This window comes from Sardina pilchardus, chromosome 20 (genome assembly GCF_963854185.1).
Source record: "Sardina pilchardus chromosome 20, fSarPil1.1, whole genome shotgun sequence".
In the NCBI taxonomy this organism is placed as follows: domain Eukaryota; kingdom Metazoa; phylum Chordata; class Actinopteri; order Clupeiformes; family Clupeidae; genus Sardina; species Sardina pilchardus.
In genome coordinates this window covers 17888762-17902432 of record NC_085013.1, presented here as the reverse complement: position 1 = coordinate 17902432, position 13671 = coordinate 17888762, and the positions used below count along the sequence as shown (strand labels likewise).

Genomic DNA, 13671 nt, shown 5'->3' with positions numbered 1-13671 from the left:
AATGGATGCCCCCCGAGGCTTTCATGGAGGGGATCTTCACCTCCAAAACTGACACATGGTAAACTGTACTCTTCAATCCCCCTAAACCTGTAATCATCCCTGCAAATTACCCCAGCCTCTCAGTCTGCCCTGCCAGTCCTCCTGTATTTACCCTCAACGATTAGTTACCACTGTTACACACGCAGCTTCCATTCATTCTCACTGACTGGTTCTTTTCTCTGGTGGTGTGTGTTCTGCATTCTATTACCCCATCACAGGTCCTTTGGGGTTCTACTCTGGGAGATCTTCTCGTTGGGTTACATGCCGTATCCCAGCCGGAGCAATCAGGAGGTTCTGGAGTTTGTCACTAATGGAGGCCGGATGGACCCGCCCAAGGGATGTCCAGGCCCTGTGTAAGTCCAGTGTGAGAGAAGCTCAACACATTACAAGATGATGGGAAAGTCCATCAGAAGCTCAACACATTAGAAGATGATAGAAGTCCATCGCCCTGCCCAGACTATGAGAGATTAAAGGCTCAGGAAACCATTTTCCGGTGCTTTGACTTGATTAGCTGATCAGAGCTCATCTCAGGTCGACAGTTCCATAGTCCATTTTTTTTTTATTATGAGATTCTAGATTTTTCATTTTCATTTTCATGAGCTATGGACCTTAATCACAGAGATTAGAATAATCAAGATTAAAATACTTGATACATTTAACTTTATTTGTACTGAATGTAGAGTGAAAGTTTCAGTTTATTGAAAAAATTATGGGACAAAAATAAAATGTCCATGATATTCTAATTTGTTTAGATGTACTTGTATGTATGTATATAAACAAACACACATATAACTAAAACAACATATGGTTATGCTACTTGGCAGACAGAGAGAGACAGAGAGAGACAGAGAGAGAGAGAGTGCTAGAGAGACAGAGAGAGAGAGAGAGAGAGAGATGCCTTTCTCAAGGACACCTTGTAGATGTGTCCATGGGAGAGTAACGATCAAGTACCCCCCTCTGTCCACATTCTTCTGCCTATCTGTCAGGGACTGAACCAGTACCCCCCTCTGTCCACATTCTTCTGCCTATCTGTCAGGGACTGAACCAGTAACCCCCTCTGTCCACATTCTTCTGCCTGTCTGTCAGGGACTGAACCAGTACCCCCCTCTGTCCACATTCTTCTGCCTATCTGTCAGGGACTGAACCAGTAACCCCCTCTGTCCACATTCTTCTGCCTGTCTGTCAGGGACTGAACCAGTACTCCTCTCTGTCCACATTTGTCTGCCTGTCTGTCAGGGACTGAACAACCCTTTGGTCTTAAGTCTGATTCCCAAGTGTTTCCAAGACCCCATAGTGTCCCACTAAACACCAGCCTTTATGTGCGCTCAAAAGAGTTTTGTGTTGATGCACACAGTAATATGAAGGTAATGCCATAGACTTATTTTCAGAGGAGTTCACAGTGGATATGGTTCCCTATTGGTCATCTCTATTTCCACTCTTCAACATTGCGTTGTGCTCTGTTCACAAGGCTAGTTGAACACTCAGGAATTATTATTGGATGGCTTGTTTGTTGTTTTAATTGTGCATTTCAAATCACAGTGGTAATTACAGCTAGCGCTGATGCAATCACTTTTGGACTGGTTAGCTATTGTTTATTTACATTAAGTTAACGCTCATAAAAACAACTCCGTCATACTGGATCAAAAGAAATAGAGAATTAATGACTATGGAGAATATGGTTGTTGCATATTAAAAACTGTGTGTGTGTGTGTGTGTACGTGTATGTGTGTGTGTGTGTGTTTTATGACCAGGTATCGGATAATGACACAAAGCTGGCAGCATAACCCCGAAGACCGACCAAATTTCGCCACCATCCTTGAGAGGATCGACTTCTGTTTGCAGGTACGGGGTCTAGTGAATTATTTAGAGCAGACAACCTTTCTTGGAAAGAAATCCTTTCGTACTGTCTGTGTGTGATGTGAGTTTGTCCTTGAAATGTTTATAAGGCCTTTTCTGTTGGAGATGCATGCTGCATTATGTATGTGAAGTGTGTGTAGAGTTTTAAAAAGAGTTTGGTTGTGGTGGCGTTTAGTTTGTTGCTCATTACATCTCTATGGAGGGAAAAGATGGCGCTGAAGTGCAGACTCTGGCTCCCTCTCCGCAGGACCCGGAGGTGGTGACCGCTCCTCTGGCGGTGGAGTACGGCCCCGTCTCTGAGGAGGAGGAGCGCGTGGCCCTGCACCCAGACGACCCGTCCACCCCCTCCCTGCTGGTGGCCACCCAGGGCCCGCCGGAGGGAGCCGAGACCCTGGCCGCCCACTGTGAGGAGGCCAGGAAGATGGGCGAGGCGCTGCTGCTGCCCGGACACCACCTGTCCGAGCCCAAGCCGGCCTCGGTGCTGCCCTCTGCTGGCCAGCCTCAGGCCAAGCAGCACCTCCCGCTCTCCCACATGGGCCTGTGCTCCAGCGCCGCCGCCGCCTCCGCCTCCTCCGTCGGCCCGTCCGCCATCACGTCCACCCCAGACGGGGGCCACGTCAACCCGGCCTTCACCCAGATGCACACCGCCGAGAAGGACAGTCGCAACGGGAAGCCCACCAACCTGTGGAACCCCACCTACGGCTCCTGGTTCCTGCAGCAGCAGCAGAAGCAGCGACAACAGCAGCAGCAGCAACAACAACAACAACAACAACAACAACAACAGCAGCAGCTGCAGAGGCAGCAGCAGCAGGCCAGCAGCGGCCGGGTCCCTGGAGAGGGTCAGGAGCACACGAGCAGGACAGTGGCCGACCCGCTGGGCCTGCAGCATCAGCACAAGCAGCAGCAGATCCAGTTCCTTCAGCAGCAGCAGCAGCAACAACAGCAGCAGCAACAGCAGCAGCAGCAGCTCCAGTTCCACCATCAGCAGCAGCATCAGCAGCAGATGCAGCAGGGTGTGTGCCGGCCCTTACTGCCCCCTCCCCCGCCCCCTGGCATGAGCCACGCCCCCCTGCTCCTGGATTCGGCCGCTCTGCCCCCGGTGCCGCTGTACAGACTGCGCCGCTTCCCCTGTGGCAACATCGGCTACGGGTACCAGGAGCAGGGCCTGCCCATGGAGTCGCCCATGCCCATGCCCCTCATGCCCCTGGCAGTGCCCACGCCGCAGCCCCCGCCGCCTCTCCCCGGAGCGCAGAGACCCCTCTCTCTCGGCCGCACGGGGAACCCCGAGGAGAGCCGCCCGCTCCTGGTCACCAAGGGGACGGTGCAGGACTCCAGGCTGCCCACCATGGAGGGGCACAATGCCACTGTACTTTAACAGCCTACACCCCAACCCCCCCAAAATCACAGTCCGAGGTCAAAGGTCAATCATCCTGTGCCAACACTGTGCCGTCGCACCAAAACCGTCTTGCTGAGAGGGTGGTTGTGCTCGCCCATCTCAACCCCCCTGCTGCCCCCGCCCTGCTCCCCCCGCCCTGAGACCCTGAGACCTGCCCATGTGGATCTCAACTCCCCTGCGCCCCCCGCCCTGAGACCTGCCCATGTGGAGCCGTGATCAGCCCTCTTGCTCCCCACTTCACAAGAGGCTCTGGATCAGACTGCTCACTGGTAAGGGATGAGGGCGACGCCGATGGCTATGTGGAATTTTCTTCTTCTTTTCTATTTTAATCCGTGTGGTTATTTTATGATTAATAATCAGGTCTGATGATAACACACAGCTGGGGGCTCTCTGTGGCCCTCCCTTATGGGGGGGGGGGGGGGGGGGTGCCTGTTAGATTGAGAGTCGGGGGGGGGGGGGGGACATTTTGATTTCCAAGAAGGACCAATCACATGCGCTCACGTTCACTGGGATGCGACCTGCTCATCTCTAGACTGCAGGATGCCAGAGGCACTTTGATCTTTGAGAAAAAGATGTGTTTGTTTGTTTGTTTGTTGATATTTGCTTGCCTGCTTGTTTATTTATTCATTTGTTTATTTATTATTTTGGAAGCTCTGTAAATTATTAATGGTAGCATTCCATGATTATTATTATTTTATTTTTTTTAGCTCCGTTGGGTTAAAAAATGTAAGTCCAACATGAAATTGAATTAAAACACTTGTAATGGGGCACTGCTGAATGGACAGGTTGAGTGGAGTGTGGAGTGGAAAAGCACAGTGAGCTTTTTCCTGTGTGTTGAACACGTATCTTGATACGAAGACAGGGTCCACGTCGACCATGTTTCTAAAGAGTGTATTTTTGTGTACAAGTGATCGTTGAAAATGGATGGATATCAAAAAAAAAGTCTAGTCATATTTTCATGAAATTCAACTTATGTAAATAGGAAGCATTGAAAAGATGTCAGTTACTTTTGCTTGGATCTTGGTTGTTCTGTCTCAAGCAGTTGAGTACGCACTCTTGCCAGAGGCACACTTTATGAATCCATTATCTGTACTAATGTCTAAAATATCTGTCTTTTCCAACAGCCTAATTTTGACATTGTTGTGTAGTTACCCTTTAAGTGTGTTTTAATATATCAGATATTGAGCTTACATATTTTTCATAATTTCTATCGAAGAGAAACTATTGAATAATAGAATGTTTTCCTTAAAATGGAAATAATATATATATAAATAAGATTTGTAACTGTCTGTTGAAAAGCTATGTCCCAATGCAGTAATTCACCTGTATCTGTTGAACATAACAAAAACACCATTCCAGGAAGTGGTATCAGCCATGAATCAAGAGATAAGGCCTCAGCAAATTTTTCAATGTACTATTAAACTGGATGGTCTGTATCGCTAATTCAGCCTTTCAGATTCTCATCTCCCTGACCAACTGCACCTGATATAAATAGTTCCAGCACATTCTCAATATTTATTCCTCAATCTCACTGACAATTATGTCGCCTGTGTGTGATTGACACATTATACATTTTGTTCCGTTGCGTCAGTGGGAATGAAGGTCTTGCCCGTCGGCCCGCAGCAGATGTAATAAAGAGGGAGGAAAACGTGCGGCTCCGCCAGGACATTCAGTTTCTTACACGGACACACCTGTGTGAGATCACCTGCTGTGATAATGGTTCATTAAAGGCTTTGAGAGAAAATCATAGATGGATTTTAAATACAGGTGGTGCAAGCAGCCATGCCATCATTTACTTTACTTATTGGTTTATTCATTCATTCTCCAGATGATTGGAGAGTGTGTTTGCATTTTCAAGTTTATTTTAAGCCATCTCCTATCGGGACAAAGCTGCCCTTGTAAAATTTGTATAGTAATTAAACTATTGTACTATGTCTCTGGTAAAACCATGTAAGTTGACCCTCATTGGTGAGAAAACTAATAAATTGCTCTATAAAATCTACTGCTTGGTTAAAAAAAATAAAATTACCACAAACTGTGAAATTATAACTAAGTTCTACAAGCCGTAACAAACACTGTGTCCAGACATAACAGGGAAATGCAGACGGTGTGCTGGGAAAAGATAGTTTATTTATTTGTGATATTTCTTACAAACAGCCTTTTTACAGTAGGAGGACTAACACCTCCAAACTATACACTGTCTTGGACTTTCTTGCAACTGATGATGACGTACAGCGACAAACAAGACAAATATAAAAATTAACAGACCAACTTCTTTACAATATTACTGAATTGTAAAAACCACAACACACACACATTCCAGCTTTACCCTGCAAAATACTCTAAACGTATGGACGCAAAGATACCAAACATTCAACACTGATACAAATGAAACCATACCCTCCCCCACACCCACACCCCCAGAGGAGGCGGCAGGATATTAATCAAGACCATTCAAACCACTTTAACTGTAACGTTCCAAGTTATGACGTCTTCACAAGCCATTCTACATAAAGCAAGCCAATGAGCTCATTCGATGACTGTGGTTAATGCCACAGTAGCCACACTCACCCACATTTTCTGACTTTTCTGAAGCATCGCCTGCTTGTTGGAGAAGAGCAAAGAAGATGATCAGCGATGTGGCTGAAAGCTCATGTTCAGGAATGTTCTAGCAATGTTAAAGTGCTACGCAATGACCTACCCTATGGGCCAACATTGTCCTCGTCACAAGTGCAAGAAATTGGTAAACCCACATAAAATATACTGTCATGGACACTGGTGCATCACCTCAATTGAAGGCAATGCTACTGTTAATGCATTTCAAGACTGTCCAACTCCACTCAGTGTAAAAATATACCATTTTACTGTGCAGAAACCCCCGTACATTCATGTGTTGCCTCCCAATTACAATGTAGTGTTCAACTCATCAACATTCAAAACCATCGTCTTGGACTCGGAGGTTTCTGCTCTCTTCAATAAAGTGCTTAGCTTCATCCTCATATGCGCTAAACCGTCGACCTCATTTAACTCTGAAATGAGAGAAAAATCAAGCCAACTCAATTTGATCAGTTCATTTTCAAGAATTGTCATGCGATCTTTGAAAAAGTAAAGTTAAATTCCTAGTGTAAATACTAAATTAGGAATCCCAAGGGCATTATTGCACAGGCCCATCCCTGGAGCTAGGGGAGCCGTTTAATCTTTAAAGAGCCGTCATCTCCACTGCTGTCCATTAATAGGTAGTGCTGGGTTTCCTTAGTGCTATTCTATCAGGAATGTCTCGCCATGTTAGTCAGCAACGGCACAGAAAGACAAAGATGAAGGGCACAGGCAGACATTCACATCAAAACAAAAGGAGAGCAGAGACCAGCGCGAGCCGAGGCCTTGCTCTAGTGGACGGAGGGTGGACCAGGACGGGCTCAACTGGACTCAGCTGGACTCGTCCACCAGCTTGGCGCCGCTGATGCCGCGGTAGGTGATCCGGCCGGGCCGCACCAGAACTCCGTAGCCCTGCCTGCAGCTGAAGTAGCGTCGGCCGTCCACCGAGCCGTTGTTCTTGCCCCGGGCACTGCGCAGCTCCAGCCCCAGCCACACGCCCGGGGCAAAGTGGGCCGTGCCCAGGTAGCGAATGGTGCCCATCTCGCTGGCACTGCTCAGCAGGACCTGCATGCCCACGTGGAGTTTGACCATCTTGTCCGAGTTGGAGGAGCCGGTGGTGTTGCTGGTGGTGGTGGCACCTCCCGTGATGCTGGCCCGCCGGGCGGAGGTCTCGGCACCGTAGCCAGCGCTCGCTGAGCTCCAGCGACGTCTCACACTGCTCGAGCGGTTCCTGTGAAACGGACAAACACAGCAGAACAACACAAACAGAAGCCGAGAGACAGGGACGGGTCATTAAAATAGACCAAGACCCTTGAATTTCCCCTTGGGGATCAATAAAGTATCTATCTATCTATCTATCTATCTATCTATTAAAACAGCTTGCAGTTCATTTTCATAATAAACAGCTGATCCAATAGGCCTTCAGATACAAAACACCACAAAAAAACAACCATTTTCACAGCACACTGTAAACTCACAGTAGTAATGCCATCATGGCTATGTTTGCATGGACAGTAATGTTCTGATATCAACCCCGATCAAGACAACACCCCTATTTAAACACCATTGAGTAAACAGTGTTCTCATTAGCTTACCCCCAATACGGTCATAATGGGAATGGGCAATAGTATTCCAATCACATTATCTGGATACGAGTCTGACTATGATGGCCTATTGTTGTTTTAGCACAATTCTGTGACACGTACCTATGGACCGGTAAGTCCTATAATGTGAATTTGTTATTCAAAGGACTACAATCTGTAAGAAATACGAATGGAATATTTTATCAGCAACTAATGTAAACAGTAATGTAATCTAAATATTGTCCTCCTTAGAATAAGATCAGCGGTCAGATTATTTCTGTCCTGTGTAAACACAGCCAGCGATGTAAAGCGGAATACCTGCTGACTGGACTTTTGCGATTTGGCTCCTTGGGCGTGGAGATGGCTGTTGAGGTGCTGAAACTGCGGCGTATTGCTGTGTGGAGGCAGCAGAAATGAACACCAGAACAGAGGGACCTCATCATCATAGATTCTGACACAACTTTAAAGCCTGTTAACATGTGGAGAGAGCAGCTCACCTGCCGACGGGTGGCTCAGTCTGGAGGTGGACAGCTCAGACAGGCAGTCGACGGAGCCGTGAATCCTGAGTGAGAGGGGAGGAGAGGCGCTCAGACACAGTGCTATTTCCACCAACAGGAAGTTGTTGTTGTTAGAACCACTACACGTGTAGAAGGCTCACGCTCAGTTGTGGTGTCACATATGCAACAAACCTGAGTGAATGATCTGTCTTGTTTACAAATGAAGAGAACGGAAATCTGAGCACTTTTGAGAGCACTTAGTCAAAGTAGGTTGACAAAGTCAAAAACTAGAAAGGCTTAAGGAGAGAAGGAGAGAGAGAGAGAGAGAGAGAGAGAGAGAGAGAGAAGAGAGAGACAGACTGATAAACTACTGGACTTAATCTATCCCATTTTCTTTTCAGTTTCAGACAAAAACACTCTTCCTACTTTTCTTAAGAGCCCCCTCTACTTACTGATAATTGTGAAAAAAGCGTGTGAGTGACAAGAGACGGAACTAAGGGCAACACCTCAAGTGAGCCCAGGTGACCACGCTGGACCTCAAAAGACGTAGGGAGAGCATGAGTGACGAGAGACGAGAGACAGGACTAAGGGCCACAGGTGACGGGACGCTGGAGCGCATCAGTGACGAGAGACGGAACCAAGGGCAACACCTCAGGTGAGCCCAGGTGACCACGCTGGACCTCAAAAGACGTTGGGAGAGCATGAGTGACGAGAGACGAGAGACGTGACTAAGGGCCACAGGCGGCGGGACGCTGGAGCGCATCAGTGACGAGAGACGTGACTCAGGGGCCACACCTCAGAGTGAAGCACATCAACATAAACAGACTGGAGGAGAATAGGAGGTTAAAAAACTGGCGTGAATGAGGAGAACATGCTGATGACTAAGCGACAGAATAAGGAGAGATTACTGGCTTAGGAAACACACAACGATGGGGCCTAAGTTTACAGTGAGTTGGTGATTAGTGTGCTCTTAGTGTACTCTCCTCCAGGGCTTGAGAAATGATTTGTGAATGCAACGCTGAAACTTCCATATCTCATAATCATACAGAGAACAATGACACCATTGTTTACTACTGACATTTAATCACAGGCTTTCATTCACTCTTTAAATGTGTCAATTATTTAAGCCTTGCAATACAGCCCAATATTCTTTTCTTCCCCACCCAATTACCATGCAATACACAGATGGCAAACTAAAAACATTTACTATTTACAATTTTCAAAGACCACCAAAACAGCTTTGGTCTGAGTAAGAGTTGAAGTTGGTTGACTGGACAGAAGACACATACCTCTGCACGCGTGACGGAGGAGCGAAGACCCCGTGCTTGGAGGGACACTTGAAGTACCTCACACCTCCAACAGACCCGTCGTTCTTTCCGCTTGGTTTGTCCAATTCAATGCCCAACCAAAACCCTGACAACACAAACATTCAATCAAACTCAGACTTGTGAAACTCTCCGTTGAATCTTGCAGAGATACAGGCACATGGCCATGCACAAAAGGGCTATGATCAAATGAGCTCTTCAGGGAAAGTAATGAGCTCAAAGACAGGAATGATTGCAGAGTATTTCAACAGCACGGCGCACTCGACTCAAACGCCAGCGTGGCTACAGCAATCAGCGACAGCAGAGCCAGGGACCGCATAAGTGGGCATGAACCTTCAGAGAGAGAGCCCGAGAGGCTAAGGCCTCAACTACAGTAACGTTTGAAAAGAAGAGGCTGGACACATTTCGTCTCCTGCCTGCAGTCTCTTGACGAGAACTACCTATTTAAACTGTCTCCTGTTACGAAACATTGATGTAAATCAAAGCTTGTTGGATAGCAACAACAGATCAGGAGACTTTATTTCAAGCTGGTAGTCAGGGATCTGGGATATAGAAGCGAGATGCAATGACAAAAAGAGTGATGCTTAAGCAGAGATCACACAGTCCTCAAGGCTCTTCACTGTACACCATCCTCAAGGCTAGTCACTGTACACTGACAACTTTGGTGAGACACCAAGCCCCCAGCTCTACTTTAACCTAGAGCCTAGAACGCTATTTAAGAAATGCACAAACATGGATGCTTTGATTCCACACACGCACACACGCGCAAACACACAGACACACAGACATACAGACACACAGACACACAGACACACACACACAGACACACACAGACACACACAGACACACACAGACACACACAGACACACACACACACACACACACACACACACAAACACACACACAGACAAACACACACACAGACAAACACACACACACACACACACACACACACACACACACACACGATTGTCTACATTTACTGCATTCCCTGCGGGACCTTTGAAAGTTCAGTGGAAATCTGTTCAGCACAAGAAACGCACGCATCAGCACCCTCCTGGTATCTCTCTAAGGTGATAAGGCTTGTGTGCCCAAGCACATTTCTAGCTCATAGACATACTTAGAGCCTCTCAGACAGGCCAAATTCAAAGGGAAAAATGGCAAAAAAGAAGGCAACATCCCATGCTCTGAACCCAGCAGTTTTACTGTGCGGTTTACATCAGGCCCAATGAGAGGATCTGATGAGAAGCAGGTTTTATTTGCGCAAGGGATATTTTTGTCTGTTTTCACTCACCTAAATTAGACATTTTCATTTTAAAAGCCTGTTGCCATTAATTAATTCTGGGCCACGTTGTAATGAACTGAAGGTCTTAAAGAGTAAAAACACTGCAATGGAGATTTGATGTGCTAGATAATACAACTGAAAACCCTTTTGGCTAAAACTCTGAAAAATACCAAACACAATGAGACGCTAAATGAAAGAAATGGATATTAATGTCTTCTTTTTGGTATGTGGCTTATTCCTTATTTCTTATCTGACCATTTTTTTTATTTATTCTGACAAACTAGACATTCATTAAAGTTATTGGCTCTCTGCGAATAGAAAATTGTGGCCATCAGTTGAGGGAAAATGTATTGCAGCATGAAATCTAAAAATCACTAAAACATGACTCTATTCTTGGCAGGATTTGAAGGTGACTGTGTAGGTCAGTGAGAATATCAATAAAACTGCTTTCTCTCCAAATGTTTTTCTCCGACTGCAGGCACTGCATTTCTGGCTTCATTGACTCAACCAATCTTGAGCTGATAGTGACTTTTTTTTTTACAGAAAGCCAGTGACCAGAAATAGTAAATTCTCTAATATGAAGGTAATCAGAGTGAGCAAATTAAAAACTTAACTTGATGTTTTGCCACAGTAATCAACATCGTGTTACCGTGATAGACACCATTTGAACAATGTTGCGCAGTGTCTGGGTGGGAATCACGAAACTAAGCGAAAGTGCTGAGATACTGCCATTTAAACATACTGTAGGAAGAGCCCCAAAGGCAGATCTGAGAGCAGAGAGACGGGTACAGTAGACGCTCCCTTGGCTAGAAAAACAGAGAGACAGGTAGATGCTACTTTGGCTAGAAAAACAGAGAGACGGGTAGGCGCTCCCTTAGCTAGAAAAACAGAGAGACGGGTACAGTAGACGCTCCCTTGGCTAGAAAAACAGAGAGACGGGTAGGCGCTCCCTTCGCTAGAAAAACAGAGAGACGGGTACAGTAGACGCTACCTTGGCTAGAAAAACAGAGAGACAGGTAGACGCTACCTTGGCTAGAAAAACAGAGAGACGGGTAGACACTACCTTGGCTAGAAAAACAGAGAGACGGGTAGACGCTACCTTGGCTGGAAAAACTTCCATTAGTTTTGTCCTGTTTGGTTAACACTAGCCCGGGTGCACGTGGCTTCACCATGTCTGTGTGCGTCAGTCCCCCTCCTTTCATTCGCTCTTGTTTTCATATCCAAGTGCTATCCATTGTGTTGATATGGTGCGTGGGGAGGGTAGTCACGTCTTCCACGGTTCTAGGTATGGAGTCTGAAGCCAAATGAGTGGAGTCTAGAGATGAATAGCTGGAAGAGCACCTGCTCTATTGAAAACCCCACGACAGGAGCGTAGGGAGGCTGTGCTCTACATATTGTTGTGTTCACTGCTGCTGTGAGCCATTTGGAGTCCAAGCAGAGTTCTGCACCTGACATTTGAGACTTTTGTTTGCTAATAATAACATGTTTTTAACCACCGCGTACATGCACTGCCACTCCTGCGTTCTGTTCCCCCTGACGAAGAGGCTTCGTATCAACACGCTGCGTCACATCCCCTTGACGATACTTAAACTAGACACTGTTTCCGCATTAAATTAGAGATATGGGTGGGTCTTCACATAAAACCTGTCGGCTCTCCCTTGATGCACATCGCTGTTAATAAATCCTCGCTCCTGATTTATCAAGCATTGCCTGACTGAGTCAGTCTCCATTTATCTGAGGAATTAGAAAATCACCATCAAGGGACATGCGTGTTCATATTTTACTTGAACTTCTAGATGAAAACACGATATGAAAAAGGGTATTTCATATATGTGATGTTTGTAATAAGTTGCTATCACCGCCCAAAGACCCGGCTGATGCAACTCTTGACGTCTACGCGGTAAGCACCAGCCAGGTTCTGCTGAGGAGAAGACACACAGCCTCCGTACACGTCCAATTCTCAGGACATGAATAGTGCAGCCCTTTGTGCGGGCACGGTGACTCACCGGGGGCAAAGCTGGTCTTGCCACAGAAGCGCACCACACCCGTCCTCTGGCCCACCACCAGCACCCGCTCCCCCAGGTGGAACTCCGCGCCCTCCCCCAGCAGGCCTCCGCTCAAGGGCATCCAGCTACTGGGTCCTGGGGGGGGAAAAGGGGGGGGGGGGGGGTAGAGAGAGAGAGAGAGAGGAGCCGGAGACAGGGGAATGAGCGAGAGAGATGCTGTGATCTGTCTGTTGCCATGCCAACACAGATGCTATGCCACTATATGCACCACCGAGCATTGTGTTAAATCATCATGGACTCTCTGCTGGAGCTTCTCCTGTGTAGACAGACGACGCTAAACAGCACTTGTGAAAAAGCCTCTGTGCTGCCTACTCACCGCCCATCACAGCACATGAGACGATGATGAGAGGGCAGATAGATTGGAGACTAGCTGGTGAGAGGTCTGTCTACCTCTTGCTCACAAAAACTTTTGGTGTTCTCAAAAACAAAACTTTTAATACTCTCAAATACTGAACACACAACAGTATCTAGAGTTTGGTAATGTGGTGTGTGTGTGTGTGTATGTGTGTGTGTGTGTGTGTGTGTGTGTGTGTTATTGAATAGAATAGAATATATACTTTTTTGATCCCGTGAGGGAAATTCAGTTCTCTGCATTTAACCCAATTTAACCGAATTAGTGAACACACAGCACACAGTGAACACACAGTGAGGTGAATCACACAACCCAGAGCAGTGAGCTGCCTGCCCAACCAGCGGCGCTCGGGGAGCAGTGAGGGGTTAGGTGCCTTGCTCAAGGGCACTTCAGCGGTGGTGGACTGGTCGGGGATCGAACCGGCAACCTTCCGGTTATAAGCCCGATGCGCTAACCAGTACACCACGGCTGCCCATTGTGGAGTGCGTGTGTGTGGTTGTGGTGAGTGTGTGTGTGTGGTATTGTGGAGTGTGTGTGTGTGTGGTTGTGGTGTGTGTGTGTGTGTGTGTGTGTGTGTGTGTGTGTGTGTGTGTGTGTGTGTGTGTGTGTGTGTGGTATTGTGGTGTGTGTGTGTGTGTGTGTGGTATTGTGGTGAGTGTGTGTGTGTTTGTGGTGT

The 13671-nt window shown here is 46.9% G+C and overlaps 2 protein-coding genes across 3 annotated transcripts in view; one reads left to right on the top strand and one right to left on the bottom strand.

Annotated features, from left to right (window-relative positions):
- alk (ALK receptor tyrosine kinase) overlaps window positions 1–3657 on the top strand; it is a 60350-nt gene extending 56693 nt beyond the window's left edge. The window contains exons 22-25 of the mRNA XM_062522785.1: window positions 1–58; window positions 258–392; window positions 1791–1881; window positions 2144–3657. The exon at window positions 1–58 is cut by the window's left edge and continues 44 nt beyond it. Coding sequence (XP_062378769.1) covers window positions 1–58; window positions 258–392; window positions 1791–1881; window positions 2144–3271 — 1412 coding nt within the window. The 3' untranslated portion in view covers window positions 3272–3657. The remainder of the gene's footprint in view (window positions 59–257; window positions 393–1790; window positions 1882–2143) is intronic.
- A 1745-nt stretch (window positions 3658–5402) lies between these two features.
- Window positions 5403–13671, bottom strand: part of zgc:103755 (uncharacterized protein LOC449988 homolog) — a 30262-nt gene continuing 21993 nt past the window's right edge. For both annotated transcript variants that reach the window (XM_062523221.1, XM_062523220.1), the window contains exons 12-16: window positions 12584–12718; window positions 9257–9380; window positions 7968–8032; window positions 7789–7864; window positions 5403–7118 (exon numbers count right to left, since the gene is read on the bottom strand). In XM_062523221.1, the coding sequence (XP_062379205.1) occupies window positions 6719–7118; window positions 7789–7864; window positions 7968–8032; window positions 9257–9380; window positions 12584–12718 (800 nt within the window). In that variant the 3' untranslated portion in view covers window positions 5403–6718. The remainder of the gene's footprint in view (window positions 7119–7788; window positions 7865–7967; window positions 8033–9256; window positions 9381–12583; window positions 12719–13671) is intronic.